General features: G+C 32.6%; 1 protein-coding gene across 1 annotated transcript in view; it reads left to right on the top strand.

Annotated features, from left to right (window-relative positions):
- LOC139888301 (eukaryotic translation initiation factor 5A-like) overlaps positions 1 to 17,827 on the top strand; it is a 134,211-nt gene extending 116,384 nt beyond the window's left edge. The window contains exon 6 of the mRNA XM_071871318.1: positions 17,717 to 17,827. Coding sequence (XP_071727419.1) covers positions 17,717 to 17,827 — 111 coding nt within the window. The remainder of the gene's footprint in view (positions 1 to 17,716) is intronic.
- Positions 17,828 to 18,486: the final 659 nt, after the last annotated feature.

Here is an 18,486-nt window from a genome sequence, read left to right as displayed (position 1 = left end):
TGATGGGTGTCCCGAAATGATGGGGATATTCTATATGCATCTTGTTAATGTCGGTTACCAGGTGTTCACCATATAAATGAATTTTATCTCTATGTATGGGATGTATATTGAAATATGAAATCTTGTGGTCTATTATTATGATTTGATAATATATAGGTTAAACCTATAACTCACCAACATTTTTTGTTGACGTTTTAAGCATATTTATTCTTAGGTGATTATTAAGAGCTTCCGTTGTTGCATACTAAAATAAGGACAAGATTTGGAGTCCAGGCTTGTATGATATTGTGTAAAATCTGCATTCAAGAAACTTATTTTTGATGTAATATATTCTTAATGTAAACCATTATGTAATGGTCGTGTGTAAACAGTATATTTTAGATTATTATTATTTGATAATCTATGTAATGTTTTTTAAACCTTTATCGATAAAATAAAGGTTATGGTTGTTTTAAAAATGAATGCAGTCTTTGAAAAACGTCTCATATAGAGGTCAAAACCTCGTGACGAAATCAATTAATATGAAACATTTATAATCAATATGAACGGGACATTTCATTTAGCCCTCATTCGGTCTTCCATACTTAGAGGTTCCGGATTTTCCATGATTGAATTGGTTAAATCTGAATCACTAGAGGATTTTAACTTAATGGTTTCTTCCTCGACAATATCTGGATGAGTGATTTGTGGTTCAGGAGGAATGATTAGTGGTTCAGGATCTCTGAATTGTCCCTGAATATCCTCCGGATTCTCAATTGTGAGGTCGGGTTCAAAAAATGGATTATCGAAAATTTGAATTGGAGTACTTGGTCGTCTAGATGATGATTCTAAAGAAAAATCAACAGCGACAATGTTGGCTAGATGTCTTGAACGAGTTACAGGTGGTGAACGTATGAAAGGTGGTGAACGTTTTGCTCGGTGCATTCACTGAATATCCTATTAGTTATAAAAGATAAAAATTATATAAGTTATCAAATTAATAGACTTTTCTGATTTTGACCACGTTTTGAATAGCCAATAGATGCAGCAGGTAGCCAGGACCCTTTAAATCGGAAGCCCACAACTCGCCACTAACAAATCCAACTATTACTACGAACCAGAAAATTTTGGATGTCTATCAATTTAACCACTTAAAATAATTTTTTCGTCGAAGTTTAAAGAAAATAAAGAAAATTCTATGTCCTAAAGAACTAGAGCGTAGAAATGAGAAAGAAAAAGAGTGCGTCGAAAAAAGTTGAAAAATAAAAATCGAAAAATAAAAATAAGAAAGAAAAACGTCGAAACGTAAAATTCTAAAAACTAAATCTAAAAAGTTGCGTCTAAAGGTATTAAAGCTTAAAAGGAATTCTATATCCAAAACGGCAATAACTTAAAAGGCACTAAAATATATGAACGGCGTCGTAAAATTCTAAAGCACCTAAATCTTAATTCTAAAGAAAAAGCACTTAAGGAATTTTACGGCAAAGTCTTAAAAGCTAAAAATCTACGGTAAATCTATAACTACGAAACTAATATTACGAACGATAAATATACAAATTACGAATTAAACGATTAAAAAGTATAAATAATAACTATAAAACTAAAGTTATAAAAATACAATTTTATAAAAATATTATTTTTATATTATTTATATAAAAGTATTAATTTTATGTGATTAATAAAACAAATAAACTTAATAATACAAATAATAATTAAACACTTAAAACTAAATAATATAAAAATTAAACCCTAAATAATAATAATAATAATAATATAATAACCTACTCCGTTTTAATTGAATTAAGGATCAGGCCTGTCCCATCACCCCATGCGTTCGCATGGGGTTTCAACCTTCTTTACATGCGATCGCATGGCAGAGGGGTCTAGTTCACAAATGGGCTTCGATCAGGCCTCGGCCCAATTTAATATTTTTATTTGATTTTTGATTTTAATAAAGAAAATATTTATAGAATATTTATATAAAATATAAAAGTATTTTTTAATTTTATAAATAAAGTCTTAAATATATATATATATATATATATATATATATATATATATATATATATATATATATATATATATATATATATATATATATATATATATATTTAATTATTTTTAACACTTATTATAAATACAAAATATTTTTACGAAATAAGAAATAATATATTTTTACAAATATATAGTTTACAAAAATATAGCGTTTTGCTTAAGTGTCCCCAGCAGCGGCACCAAAAACTTGATGTGTGAGAGGTGTAGTACGAAATAGTATTATTTTTATTACGGAAAACGATACAATTTACACAAGTTATTTATTTATTTATAGAATGGATATACCTAAACCTTACTACAACACTTATAGGCAGTGTACCTAATCGTAGAGTAGTGTAATTTTTAGTAAGTCTGGTTCGTTCCACAGGGAGCTAGCGATTACGTACTATATTTTTAACAACTATATATATATATATATATATATATATATATATATATATATATATATATATATATATATATATATATATATATATTATAAGTATTATTATTATAAAAGGGGATTTTTACCATTTAATGACCGGTTTGTCGATTTTAAATAAAGCGTAAAGATAAATGACGATAATATAAATGACAGAATTTAAATTGTGATAAAGTAAATTGCAGTAATTAAAATGACAGTAAATAAAGGTACGATGAAATATGAAATAAAAGTATTATGCTTATTTAAACTTCTGTCATCATGATGTTTGACGTTTTGATTTTAATTAATTGTTACACGGGTTAATTGTCCTTTGTCCTGGTTTATTTCATACCTATCTGGTTTTTGTCCATAATAGTCCATCGGTCATAATTATAAAATGCTCATCAAATTAACCTTATTCCCGAAGTCAAATATTCCAACTAATTAGGGATTCGAACTTTAACAAGGTTTTAATACTTTGTTAATAATTACACCAGGTTATCGACTGTGTGTAATTCAAGGTTTTAATACTTTGTTAACAATTACACCAATTATCCTTGTATGTAATCCACCCCTGTTTTAATGAGATATGAATATTAATTTACCCACTTGATCAGAATGAATAATCAATTACCCAACCCGAATAATTAATTAAATGATCGTAAAAGATGTCGTATAAACGTCACTAAATAGAACAGACATAATCATTTTAATAATTATTAGATTAACTAATTTGAAGATAGGTTCGACAGATTCTAATGAGTTGTCATTCGATTAGACAATACTCCCTATCTATTAATAGTCAATAGTCCAATGTTCACAAGTGTCGGTCTTTTGTCCAAACCTTAATTATGGTACAAAATCTAATAACCCCGTCTTAATATTTAGTCTAACATCACGATTACTTTGGCTCAAATAAGCATAATAATAACTTAGTTACGAGACATTAAATTAAAAAGGAAGAACATAGCTTACAGTGGTGATTAATTGCGTAGCGTTGCACAGACAGAATTTCGACTTACAAAACCTTAAAACATTTCTTACATTAACCCAATTATTATTAAACTTAATTTAAACTTAATATTATAAATATATATATGTTTTCGTTACAGAGAAGGAAAAGAAAAAGATGTGTAAAACTCGTCCGAAATATGCTGAATTTATAGACTTGGCCACCATTTCCCTGCCATGCGATCGCATGGGAATAAGGCAGCCAGGCCATGCGATCGCATGGCCATCTGGATCCAGCTCAATCACTTTGTTTTCTAGTTTGCCGAAGTTTTATTTAAATATATATAATATATATTAATTATATATATATATATAATATATTATATATTCTTGTGCATAGTTGACTTGTAATTTTAGGTCCGTTGCGACGCGCATTGATAGTTGGCTCAGGTCCCGGTTCCGGATTTTCGAACGTCCTTTCGTACGCGGAGATATCTTGTACTTTGCGTTCCGCGGTTCGTACTCTTGTCATTTTTAGACGTTTCTTATCAATAAATGGAACCAATTGAATTATATCTTGTACATTTGAGCTTTTTGGTCATTTGCGTCTTCAAATCGTCATTTTCTTCTTTTGTCTTCGCACTTATTTATTTAAACTAATATTACATAAAAATAGAACAATTGCAACTAAAAGCTTTACATATTGGAAGGATATTGTGCCTAAATATATGTTGTTTTGGAGCACTATCATATATCCCCACACTTGAGCGTTGCTTGTCCTCAAGCAATACAGAACTTGAAATTAAATCACACTTCAATCGAATCAGTTTTTTTTTATTCTCACACTTTATACATCAGTGATATTGATAGGCGGTATAAACAATGATAGTAACGATGTGGTTTACAGTCCCACATGACTATTAAAAATTTAGATCCTTTAAGGAAATTAGATCTTTATGAAAACATTTGATCTTTTGAAAATTCATTTTAGATTTTAGTTTTCCGGAATAACCCTTCACCGGTGTTTGTAAAATATTTTTGTGGGTTTTGTGGGTTTCAGATTTCAAAATTTTAGCTCAAAATTTGCGGTTTTGTATCACCCACTTGCTAATCCTCATATTAGGAAAGCACATGTCCAGTATACTTGCTCCGTATATTATCTTTCGGTAAACTACCATCCGGTTGTAAAGGAAAGCGTTGAACAAGCAACTGTTAAGGCGATGTCTAATGACATGCAGATGTTCATGGTCCACAACGTGTCGGATGCAGTTACTATCCTTTGTATGAGCAATAGTAAAGATCACCATATAATTTTTCGGTCTGGCACAAGGTCCTGTCTTCGACCATGCTATGCAACCACCGTTCTTACGGTTGACACCTGATTTGGTTCATGTGACCTAATGAATTTCGGTGAATTCTTAGGATTTTACGTTCAATGGTAATGAACGCATTGAAAATGGGTTTTCAGAAAACAAATCGGTTTTAATTTGATCAAAATATTTTCTCGTTCAAGCTCGAGTTTAGATATCATCGAATTCCATGAGTTTGTAATTCTCAATCTTTAAGATAAATCTCAAGAATTGAGTAATATCAGTCTTAAAGCCCGATTTTTAATCTTTAAGGAGATTATCCTTTCTGAGGGTCTGATTCATTAGTCTTATCAAGCTAGTTTGCACGGCGCCCTCCCCATTTTACGAGACAGATCCTCTCATGGTTAGGATAAGTCTGACCACTTGGCGACCCTGTTTGATGCTGAGGTCCGTGGATTTCCTGCTGATTTTAGAGATGACTTTTCTAGATTTTTCGTCAACCTACAGCTGGTCTGGACGACAACTTCATGACCTAAATCAAGAAGCGCGTGTCTTTTTCGGAAGACTTTACTTCCTTTTAATGATGGAATTGATTCATCGTGTAGATCCATATTTCTTTCAAATATATTACAGTAAATCGGGTAAAACTGATTAGTTTAGTCCAAAGCAAAAGTACCTGCAATAATCTTGTACAAATATGTGATATGTGTTTTAAAGAAATTGGTAAATTCTTCCCACACTTAGCTTTTATTTATTCTTTTCTTTGCCTTTTTATTCTCTTCTATTCCATTTTAAATGAATTCAAGCGTTTTGGGTTGTTTCTCCATTTATGTTCTCTCCAAGGTAACAATAATTTCGGCATTAATACCTAGTTTTATCGTTCATAAATATGTATAAACATGATTTTGAATTCATTTAGTTGAAATTTTTTCAAATTTTAACAAAATTTGGCAATTAAACTAAGTGTAAACCCGAGAGAATTTATAACCCTTCCCCACACTTGAGATCATGCAATGCCCTCATTTGCATGAAATCAGACTATAATTATAAATTCATGAGGGTGATTAGTGTAGAAAAGTGATTAAAAATACCCAGTTTGTAATTACTAAGGTCGTCGAATGATAGATGGCGCGCCTCATCGTTCATTTCTTTTGTTGTAATTTCACATATGTTTTGCGTCTTATCGTCAAAATTAGTAGCTTTTGCTGAACTTTAATGTCAGTCTTTGAAAATACGCTGTTTTACCCTGTTTTGTACATAAGATAAACTACAAGCATATATATATATATATATATATATATATATATATATATATATATATATATATATATATATATATATATATATATATATATATATATATATATATATACATATTTTATAAAATATTTATTTATTAAAACAATTTAAATGAATAATTTTTTTAAAATTTTGTTTCCTTTTACTTTAGGTGGTTTCGGTATGTTTACCTAGTCCGTCCCTCGACAAAATTTAAAATTTGTCGTTTTTAAAGCGATTGTTTTAAAAGGAAAGATTTTTGGGTTTTTTTAAATTTTTTTTGGTATACTTTAGATCAATAAAATTAAAAATAATGATAAAAAAATTTTTCGCCCCGCCCTCGGGTAAAGCAATTTCGGTTCCATGACCTAGTCTTCAACTTACGATGAATTTTAGAAATCATTTTTTTAAACTTAATGAAATAAAATAATTTTTGTTTTTAAATTCACACAAAACTTAAATTTAAAAATGCATATTAATTTCATACAAAACCTACAAAACAAAAATTCAGAATGGGGGGAGAAAACTAGTTCTTTAGTGTCTGCTAGTGGAAAAGACCAATCAGATTCCATTTTCAGAACTACACGAGAACAGAACAACTAACTCTAGACAGCATTTTCTTTTTAGAACTTTTGAATCTCCCCACACTTAGGTAGTCGTGGTGTCGAAATTGTGATTAACTTCATCGTCAATTTCTTTTGGACCGTAATGAACTTGCATATCTGTGACTTTTGCTTTAAGCCATTGGTCGGATTCCTGTGTAATATCCAAAAATTCAACTAGTTTCGCCTTTTCTTTAGGCGATAGATTGGATACTAACCGGATACATAACTTAAAGTTCCCCTTAATTCTAGCATCGCGAATTCGTTTAATAAGTTTCTTCATTGAACTATTAATAACGGGGTCATTTAATTTTGTATCAACAACGGGGTTCTTTGTTATTAGGTCATCATTAGGTGTTACTTCATTTTCCCCACACTTAGGCATTTTATTATTGTTAAGCACTACCGTTGGAGTTGGTAAAATAATGTGGTTCTTACCAATCGTTTTTGTTGGTTCAACGGTTTTGGTTGGTGGAGATTTAGACTTTCGACTCACAAAGGTGATCGATTTTTCATTATTACTAAGTGTCATTCTACCTTTTCTTACATCAAATAACGCCCCGGTGGACGCTAAGAATGGTCGACATAAAATTAGAGGAATGTTTGGGTCCTCTTCTATGTCAATGACAATAAATTCGACTAAAAAAGTTAAATTACCCACTTGAACGGGTAGGTTGTCAGCAATTCCAACTGGGTGCCTAATAGTTTGATCAAAGAGTCGAACACTCATCTCTGTTGGACTTAACTCACCTACTCCTAGTCTCTTATATAATGAAAGAGGCATAACACTCACACTTGCACCTAAATCTGCTAGTGAATCATACATGACACAATCACTAAGTAGACAAGGAACAATAAATTCACCCGGATCACCTACCCTGGGTGGAGGTTTTGGTGGAACTGTCTTCACCGGGTTTATCTTTACGGTTTTTGTTTCTTGCACTTTCTTATTTTTCTTCTTCTTTCCAGAGGTATCACAAACTTTATTACCTATTACTAGCTCATACTCAACTCCTTTTCTTGGAAACAGGATGGGTGGTCTGTATGGTGCTACCACTGGCTTTACATACTCGGGTGGTGGTGGTGGTGTTGTAACTTCTTCATTGTTACTCACATCGAAAACATTCCCATCTTCTGGTGCTGGTTTTTCATAATTTGTTGACACCATATTAACATTCTCATTTCGAGGATTTACTTCAGTATCACTCGGTAGCTTTCCTTGTTCCCTCTGACTTATCATGCTAGCAAGAGTACCTACGTGTTTTTCTAGATTCAAAATGGAAGCTTGTTGAGTTCTTAATGACTGATCAAACCTCTCATTTGTTTGGGTTTGAGATGTAATAAATTGTGTTTGAGATTCCATTAGCTTTTCCATCATTTCTTCCAGATTTGACTTTTTCTCTTCTGTTTGTTGTGGTGGTTTATACAAGCTAGATCTTTGTTGATTGAAAGTGTTGTTTTGAGTTGGTTGGTTATTTGGACCTTGTTGGTTGTACGAGTTATTGTTGGGTCCATTTGGATTGTAAAGAATGTTTTGATTTCGATTAAAGTTTGGCCTTGGCGGTTGATAATTATTTTGATAATTATTTCCCGGCCTTTGGTTCATGTAGGAAACATTCTCTCATTGTTCCATCGTTTGTTCAACATTACAATCTTTCGTTAAGTATGGTCCACCGCATTGCTCACAACTGATTCGTATTGCATGAATATCTTTATTCATCTTTTCCATTAGTCTCTCGAAAGCATCTATTTTTGCGGAAACGGAATAAAAGTCATGGCTAGAATCGGCTCTAGCCGCTTTAGATGAACGAAAGATATCTTTTTCCTGGTGCCACTCATGTGAGTGGGAGGCTGTGTTATCAATAATTTTGTGAGCTTTGGTTGAGGTTTTCTTCATAATAGAACCACCAGCTGCTGTGTCGATGTCTTTTCGTGTAGCAACGTTGACACCTTGGTAGAATATTTGTACTATTTGATAAGTATCTAAACCGTGTTGAGGACATCCTCTCAACAATTTTCCTAATCTTGTCCACGCCTCATATAGAGTTTCATTTGGCTTTTGCGTGAACGTAACAATTTCTCCTTGAAGTCTCACTGCTTTAGATGCCGGAAAGAATCTTTTAAGAAATTTTTCAACTAAGACATCCCATGTGCAAATCGCTCCTTCAGGTAACGATTCTAACCAATCTTTGGCTTCTCCCTTTAAAGTCCGGGGAAACAACATGAGATAGATCTATTCATCCTCAACTTCTCTGATTTTAAATAGAGTACAGATCCTATTAAAGGTTCGAAGATGTTCATTTGGATCTTCTTTTAGCGTACCACTATATTGGCATTAATTAGTTACCATGTTTAGGATTTGTCCTTTGATTTCATAATCTGGCACATTAATGTCTGGCTTAATAATGGCGTGTCCTTGGCTAGTGCATTTAGCCCTCATTCGGTCTTCCATACTTAGAGGTTCCGGATTTTCCATGATTAAATTTGTTGAATCTGAATCACTAGAGGATTCTGACTTAATGGTTTCTTCCTCGACAATCTCTGGATGAGTGATTTGTGGTTCAGGAGGAATGATTAGTGGTTCAGGATCTCTGAATTGTCCCTGAATATTCTCCGGATTCTCAATTGTGAGGTCGGGTTCAAAAAATGGATTATCGAAAATTTGAATTGGAGTACTTGGTTGTCTAGATGATGATTCTAAAGAAAAATCAACGGCGACAATGTTGGCTAGATGTCTTGATCGAGTTACAGGTGGTGAACGTATGAAAGGTGGTGAACGTTTTGCTCGGTGCATTCACTGAATATCCTATTAGTTATAAAAGATAAAAATTATATAAGTTATCAAATTAATAGACTTTTCTTATTTTGCCCACGTTTCGAATAGCCAATAGATGCAGCAGGTAGCCAGGACCCTTTAAATCGGAAGCCCACAACTCGCCACTAACAAATCCAACTATTACTACGAACCAGAAAATTTTGGATGTCTATCAATTTAACCATTTAAAATAATTTTTTCGTCGAAGTTTAAAGAAAATAAAGAAAATTCTATGTCCTAAAAAACTAGAGCCTAGATATGAGAAAGAAAAAGAGTGCGTCGAAAAACGTCGAAAAATAAAAATCGAAAAATAAAAATAAGAAAGAAAAACGTCGAAACTTAAAATTCTAAAAACTAAATCTAAAAAGTTGCGCCTAAAGGTATTAAAGGTTAAAAGGAATTCTATATCCAAAATGGCAATAACTTAAAAGGCACTAAAATATATGAACGGCGTCGTAAAATTCTAAAGCGCCTAAATCTTAATTCTAAAGAAAACGCACTTCAGGAATTTTACAGCAAAGTCTTAAAAGCTAAAAATCTACGGCAAATCTATAACTACGAAACTAATATTACGAACGATAAATATACAAATTACGAATTAAACGATTAAAATGTACAAATTATAACTATAAAACTAAAGTTATAAAAATACAATTTTATAAAAATATTATTTTTATATTATTTATATAAAAGTATTAATTTTATATGATTAATAAAACTAATAAACTTAATAATACAAATAATAATTAAACACTTAAAACTAAATAATATAAAAATTAAACCCTAAATAATAATAATAAAAATATAATAACCTACTCCGTATTAATTGAATTAAGGATTAGGCCTGTCCCATCACCCCATGCGTTCGCATGGGGTTTCAACCTTCTTTACATGCGATCGCATGGACAAGAGGTCCAGTTCACAAATGGGCTTCGATCAGGCCTCGACCCAATTTAATATTTTTATTTGATTTTTGATTTTAATAAAGAAAATATTTATAGAATATTTATGTAAAATATAAAAGTATTTTTTAATTTTATAAATAAAGTCTTATATATATATATATATATATATATATATATATATATATATATATATATATATATATATATATATTAATTATTTTTAACAGTTTTTATAAAAACAAAATATTTTTACGAAATAAGAAATAATATATTTTTACAAATATATAGTTTACAAAAATATAGCGTTTTGCTTCGGCGTTCCCGGCAGCGGCGCCAAAAACTTAATGTGTGCGAGGTGTAGTACGAAATAGTATTATTTTTATTACGGAAAACGATACAATTTACACAAGTTATTTATATATTTATAGAATGGATATACCTAAACCTTAGTACAACACTTATAGGCAGTGTACCTAATCGTAGAGTAGTGTAGTTTTTAGTAAGTCCGGTTCGTTCCACAGGGAGCTAGCAATTACGTACTATATTTTTAACAACTATATATATATATATATATATATATATATATATATATATATATATATATATATATATATATATATATATATATATATATATATATATATATATATATATATATATATAAGTATTATTATTATAAAAGGGGGTTTTTACCGTTTAATGACCGGTTTGTCGATTTTAAATAAAGCGTAAAGATAAATGACGATAATATAAATGGCAGAATTTAAATTGCGATAAAGTAAATTGCAGTAATTAAAATGATAGTAAATAAAGGTACGATGAAATATGAAATAAAAGTATTATGCTTATTTAAACTTCCGTAATCATGATGTTTGACGTTTTGATTTTAATTAATTGTTACCTAGGTTAATTGTCCTTTGTCCTGGTTTATTTGATACCTATCTGGTTTTTGTCCATAATAGTCCATCGGTCATAATTATAAAATGCTCGTCAAATTAACCTTATTCCTGAAGTCAAATATTCCAACTAATTAGGGATTCGAACTGTAACAAGGTTTTAATACTTTGTTAATAATTACACCAGGTTATCGACTGCGTGTAATTCAAGGTTTTAATACTTTGTTAACAATTACACCAATTATCCTTGTATGTAATCTACCCCTGTTTTAATGAGATATGAATATTAATTTACCCACTTGATCAGAATGAATAATCAATTACCCAACCCGAATAATTAATTAAATGATCGTAAAAGATGTCGTATAAACGTCACTAAATAGAACATACATAATCATTTTAATAATTATTAGATTAACTAATTTGAATATAGGTTCGACAGATTCTAATGAGTTGTCATTCGATTTGACAATACTCCCTATCTATTAATAGTCAATAGTCCAATGTTCACAAGTGTCGGTCTTTTGTCCAAACCTTAATTATGGTACAAAATCTAATAACCCCGTCTTAATATTTAATCTAACATCACGATTACTTTGGCTCAAATAAGCATAATAATAGCTTAGTTATGAGACATTAAATTAAAAAGGAAGAACATAGCTTACAGTGGTGATTAATTGCGTAGCGTTGCACGGACAGAATTTCGACTTACAAAACCTTAAAACATTTCTTACATTAACCCAATTATTATTAAACTTAATTTAAACTTAATATTATAAATATATATATATATATATGTTTTCGTTACAGAGAAGGAAAATAAAAAGATGTGTAAAACTCGTCCGAAAAATGCTGAATTTATAGACTTGGCCACCATTTCCCTGCCATGCGATCGCATGGGAATAAGTCAGCCAGGCCATGCGATCGCATGGCCATCTGGATCCAGCTCAATCACTTTGTTTTCTAGTTTACCGACGTTTTATTTAAATATATATAATATATATAATTTATATTAATTATATATATATTATATTATATTGTTGTGCATAGTTGACTTGTAATTTTAGGTCCGCTGCGTCGCGCTTTGATAGTTGGCTCAGGTCCCGGTTCCGGATTTTCGAACGTCCTTTCCTACGCGGAGATATGTTGTACTTTGCGTTCTGCGGTTCGTTCTCTTGTCATTTTTAGACGTTTCTTATCAATAAATGGAACCACTTGAATTATATCTTGTACATTTGAGCTTTTTGGTTATTTGCGTCTTCAAATCGTCGTTTTTTTCTTTTGTCTTCACACTTATTTATTTAAACGAATATTACATAAAAATAGAACAATTGCAACTAAAAGCTTTACATATTGGAAGGTTATTGTGCCTAAATATATCTTCATTTGGAGCACTATCAGTTGACCAAGAAATGCTAACGGCTAGTTCCTTTTTAGTCAAAAGCAGATTGATTCTTTCAAAAGTAACATAACAGCATTCCAAAAGAGGAATTAGCTGTTACACCCTTGTTGTATAAATAATTTAGCATTTCATTGTAAAAATCCAATTCAATTGTATCAAACAAATTAGTATTCAATACAAGATCAGATTATCAAATTATTGTTTTAACATGGTATCAGAGCTAACGGTGTAGATCGAGGGATCAATACAACCATTTTTTGCTTCAATCATTTACCAGAAAAATCAAGCTGCCATGTCTATTTTTGACGGGAGCTCAATTAGTCAGAATATGAAATCTTAGCAGTTAAGAGTCATCAAAAACACTTACCTGAATGTTCTATGCCATTCATTACCGGTCACCATCAAAACCGATAAATTCAAAGCCTACCAAAAAGGTGAAAGGTTGAATACGGCGGAGCTGGCGGCAACGGCGGGAATCGTAACGACGGCCGGAGCTAAGAGTGAGGTAACCAGCAACGGCACTTCCGTAATCAAACAAAAAAGTCATACTTTTGCAACTCAGATATCAACAAGAGGTACAGGGCTGAGATTAAAAACCTCAAACCCTAATAAAAACTCTCTATTTTTTAATTCGCATAAACCAATCAAATTGGTGAGGAAAAAATCCTCAAGCCCAAATTTCGACCCTGGTATTACACTCAATTCGTATAATCAGGCCAAAATAGTGAGGAAAAAGGCCTCAAACCCTAAGGTTTCATATAATTGCTATGAATCGGGTAGAGCTATAAACCAAAACCTTAAATCGATAGATGATGAAGCAACATTGGTTAACCATAATCGCTTCTATTGTCTTGAAGAAAAGGGGAATTTAAACCCTATTTTTGGATCTTTGCAAATGGCCGATAATAATAAAGTGATGAGGATGAGTGATGATATAGAAAATGTTGGGAATACTGATGTGGGTGGTATGAGCTGTAAAGCAAAAGACGTTGGTCAAGTAAAACATGTTTCAAAAAACCTTTTAAGTAACCAAGAGGTAATGGAATGGTCAAATGACCTTTTAAGAAATGGAAAGTCATCATACGAGTTTTTAATGAATAAGAAATCAAAAAATGATTTTGAAAATAATAAATCTTTTTATAATGGAAAAGTGTCTGATCATGTTTTTAAAACAAATAAAAGAAATGGTCCAATTAAAATTAACTTTTTTAAAAATGGTAGTGGCTCAAGTATAATCAAATCCGATTACTGTACGTTTTCTGGTGATATAAAGCCTTTAGAAAGTAAAAGTTCTTGTGCAAAAGTTAATGTTGTCACAAATAACATAAAAAGTGATGAATGAATTTTTGACTGTGGTGCTACTCACACCATGACTTTTGAAAAATCTGATTTTTGTTCTGAAAAAAAACCTCGAGTAAATAAAATTCAAACTGCCAACGGAGGGATTGTACAAGTAAAAGGGGGTGGGAGAATTGAAATTACTCCAACGTTGAAATTATCTAATTGTTTATATATCCCGACCCTGTCTCATAAACTATTATCTATTAGCCACGTTACAAAAGAACAAAATTGTTCTGTTCTATTACACCCCACATTCTGTATCCTTCAAGACATTAGGACTGGGGTAATTATTGGGCGTGGTACCGAACGGGTGGGTTGTACTATGTGGACGAAGTAACCCAACAAGGTACCGTGATGCTAGCTCACGGAACACCTATGAGGGAAGCTTGGTTATGGCATAGGAGGTTGGGTCACCCATCAGCCGAATATTTACACGCTTTATTTCCTAGTCTTTTTTCGTCTAATGTAAACTTAAATTGTGAAACTTGTATTTTGGCTAAAAGCCACCGAAGTACGTTTAAACCTAGTAATACTAGAAAAGAAGTACATTTTGCTTTAATTCATTCTGATGTGTGGGGTCCTGCACCGGTTGTTGGGGGCAGAAATTTTCGGTACTTTGTCTTATTTATTGATGACCATTCACGCATGACCTGGATTTATTTTTTAATTCACAAATCGGAAGTGTTTGAAAAGTTTTCTCACTTTTATACAATGGTAAAAACTCAATTTAACAAAAATATACAAATTTTAAGATCCGATAATGGGGGTGAGTTTGTCAATACTCTAATGAAACAATTTTGTGAAGATAAAGGGATTATTCACCAAACATCTTGTGCTCATACTCCCGAACAAAACGGAGTAGCCGAACGAAAAAATTGACTACTCTTAGAAATGACAAGAGCTTTATTAATTGAATCCAAAGCTCCGAAGAGTTTTTGGCCCGAAGCTCTTGCTTCCGCTACCTATCTTATCAACCGTTTACCCACTAAAATTTTGGGCACAAAAACTCCTAAAGATACTCTTTCCCAATTCCATACCCTCCCGACTTCATTTAGCATTGAACCTCGAATATTTGGGTATTCCGTCTTTGTCCATATTCCTAAACACGAACGTACCAAACTTGATCCATGTGTGGAAAAATGTGTCATGGTTGGCTATGGAATAAACCAAAAAGGGTATCGGTGTTATGGTCCAAAAAGGTGTCATGTTTTTACTACAATGAACTGTGACTTTGTCGAAACGGAATATTTTTATAATACTCAACTCACGAGTGAAGGGGAGAAAGAGGATAATGACACTCTAAGTTAGATACAATGGACACCTAAACCTGACAATATCCAAATTCCAATATCAAATTCCGACAATATCTAAACATCAACATCAACACCAAATCCCGAGACACCAAATCCCGACAATATCCAAACATTAACATCAACACCAAATCTCGAGACACCAAATACTACAACACAGGATGAGCCAGAATGTTCAAATAAAAGTGAATCAACTTAACAAATTCCTGACGAACCGCAAAGTTCAAATCACGAATCAACTCAACAAATTCTAGTGGAACCTGTTGCAAGTCAGAATGAATCAAATGAAGGTTATGTACTTCCTCCAAGAGCTAACAGAGGAGTTCCACCTAAAAGATATGATCCCGAGAAAGAAGCTCTTAGATCAAGATATCCAATGGCGAATATTGCCAAAGGAAATTTATCAGAAGAAGCAAAGAAATTCAATTCCGCGATATACTCTGAAGAAATACCAACTACCATAGAACAAGAGCTAAAGTCAAAAAACTGGAGAAAGGCAATTGAGGTTGAAATGGAGGCGTTGAAGAAAAGTGATACATGGGAAAATGTATTCTTCCTCAAGAGAAGAAACCAGTAGGATGTCGATGGGTGTTTACAATAAAACACAAACAAGATGGCACAATTGAAGATACAAAGCCCGGCTAGTTGCCAAGGGATACACTCAGACTTATGGGATAGACTATTCCGAGACTTTTTCACCGGTGGCTAAAATTGACACCATTAGAGTTCTCTTCTATGTTGCCGCAAATAAAGGATGGCCTCTTCACCAGTTTGATGTGAAAAATGCTTTTCTACATGCCGAGCTCAAGGAAGAGGTTTATATGCAAGTTCCACCAGGATTCTCAAAAAACTTCAAAAATAGGGAAGTTTGTCGCTTTAAAAAATCTTTATATGGGCTAAAACAATCACCTCGGGCTTGGTTTGGGAAATTTACCTTAGCCATGAAAAAATATGGCTATAAACAGAGTAATTCAGACCACACTTTATTTTTAAAACAAAGAAACAAAATGATAACTTGCTTGATTATTTATGTTGATGACATGATAATTACAGGAAATGACAGAGATGAGTTTTTCAACTTAAAAACAAATTTATCTAATGAATTTGAAATGAAAGATTTGGGAAGGCTAAAATACTTCTTAGGGATTGAAGTTTTACGATCTCAACAAGGAATATTTATATGTCAAAAGAAATATGTGCTTGATTTACTTGCTGAAACAGGGATGATCGACTGCAAACCAGCTGAGACCCCTGCAATCCCAAACCAGAAGCTGTTTATTGAAGAAGGAACTGAACTTGCAGATAAAGAACAATATCAAAGGATCATTGGAAAATTGATATACCTTGCTCATACTCTCCCAGATATAGCGTATGCAGTAGGAGTAGTCAGCCAATTTATGAATCACTCTCAAGTACATCACATGGAAGCTGTGTGGAGAATCATCAGATACCTCAGAGGAATAGCTGGACATGGAGTTGTATTCAAAAACAACGGACACCTCAAAACTCAAATATATACAGATGCAAGTTGGGGAGGTGAAAAAGGAGACAGAAAATCCACATCAGGGTATTTTAGCTTAGTTGGCGGGAACCTGGTTACATGGAAAAGTAAAAAACAAAAGGTTGTAGCTCTTTCAAGTGCTGAAGCTGAGTTCAGAGGGATAGCAATAGGAGTACAAGAAGCATTATGGATCCGAAAGCTACTAACAGAGATCGGATTTCCACCAGAAGACACAAGTCAAATTTTTTGCGACAATGAAGCAGCAATTGCTATCTCGGAAAATCCTGTTCAACATGATCGAACAAAGCATGTTGAAATTGACAAACATTTTATCAAAGAAAAGCTAGAAACAGAAATCATCTCACTTCCATTTGTAAGATCAGAAGACCAGCTTGCGGACATTCTTACCAAAGCCGTCAATGGAAGACTATTTAAAGAAGTATTGGTCAAGTTGAATTTCGGAGATCCCACTATTCAACTTGAGGGGGAGTGTTGAAATAAAAGGATCAGAATTGTTACCAATTCATCATTTCCTTAAAAGAGTTGACCAAGAAATGCTAACGGCTAGTTCCTTTTTAGTCAAAAGCAGATTGATTCTTTCAAAAGTAACATAACAGCATTCCAAAAGAGAAATTAGCTGTTACACCCTTGTTGTATAAATAATTTAGCATTTCATTGTAAAAAATCCAATTCAATTGTATCAAACAAATTAGTATTCAATACAAGATCAGATTATCAAATTATTGTTTTAACAATTTTAGCTTTAGTTAAAACTTAAAAGCATCAAGCTGATAAGTTGCATTCAGTTAGTGTAGACGGGAATACTTTCTGTCAAAAAGTATTAACAATCTTGTTAGATATATTTGCCGTTAAATACAATTATGTAAAGTATGTAATAACAATATGGATGGATTTATATTCTGTTGTTCCTGTTAATAAATTTTGTTAACGGATTGTGTGATTGACAGATAGAGGATGGATTACTAATGGATAAGGAACTGGTCGTGACTGTGATGTCAGCAATGGGAGAGGAGCAGATTTGTGCTATCAAGGATATTAGCGGCACAAAATTATATTAACCATTATCAACAGAAACTTTTCTGTTGTAATACTAGCAATCTACTATAATTTTTGACTAATTTGTGTTTGGGTACTTGAAAAATGAAAAATGATTTGTATGGAGTATTAAGTTTTATATTTTTATTGTTGATAGATGATAGATGATTGATTGATTACCGTTGTTAAGTTGTTGCTAACGTCAAGGCGTTGGTGTATTGGTGGTTACCTGACTTCACATAAGGGAGGTCAGGGGTTTTTGACTCCCATGAGCTGCAAATTATTTCCCTTGAGGTTACCCGCCCATTTCATGGGCCTCGGAGGCCTCGGATGTCTCACGTTTGAGCTGCACCCGAGCAGGTTTTACCACAAGTGATGCCCGAATGGATTCGCCGTGGGGTTTCCTTCCTAGGGGCGATAGGACTGTAATGTATGTCCACGAAATGATTGGGTGAGTGGGTTCCGACACTGTGTTTAGACCCCGTCGGTGGCTCCTATCCGCCATTAAAAAAAGTTGTTGCTAGTTATAAAAACGTCATAATTATTCATGGAAAGTAATATGTTTGATGCAAGAAAAGTCAAATGTTGCCTTTTTGTCTGAGTTGAATGAGTTTATTGATATGCTGCTAATTGATATGAGTGATTTACAAAGTGGTAGTTGAAATGGGTAGCCTTTGGTTAC

The sequence above is a fragment of the Rutidosis leptorrhynchoides genome, chromosome 2 (genome assembly GCF_046630445.1).
Source record: "Rutidosis leptorrhynchoides isolate AG116_Rl617_1_P2 chromosome 2, CSIRO_AGI_Rlap_v1, whole genome shotgun sequence".
Classification (NCBI taxonomy): domain Eukaryota; kingdom Viridiplantae; phylum Streptophyta; class Magnoliopsida; order Asterales; family Asteraceae; genus Rutidosis; species Rutidosis leptorrhynchoides.
Note: the sequence above shows the minus strand (reverse complement) of the source record. Positions and strands in the feature narration are given on the sequence as shown.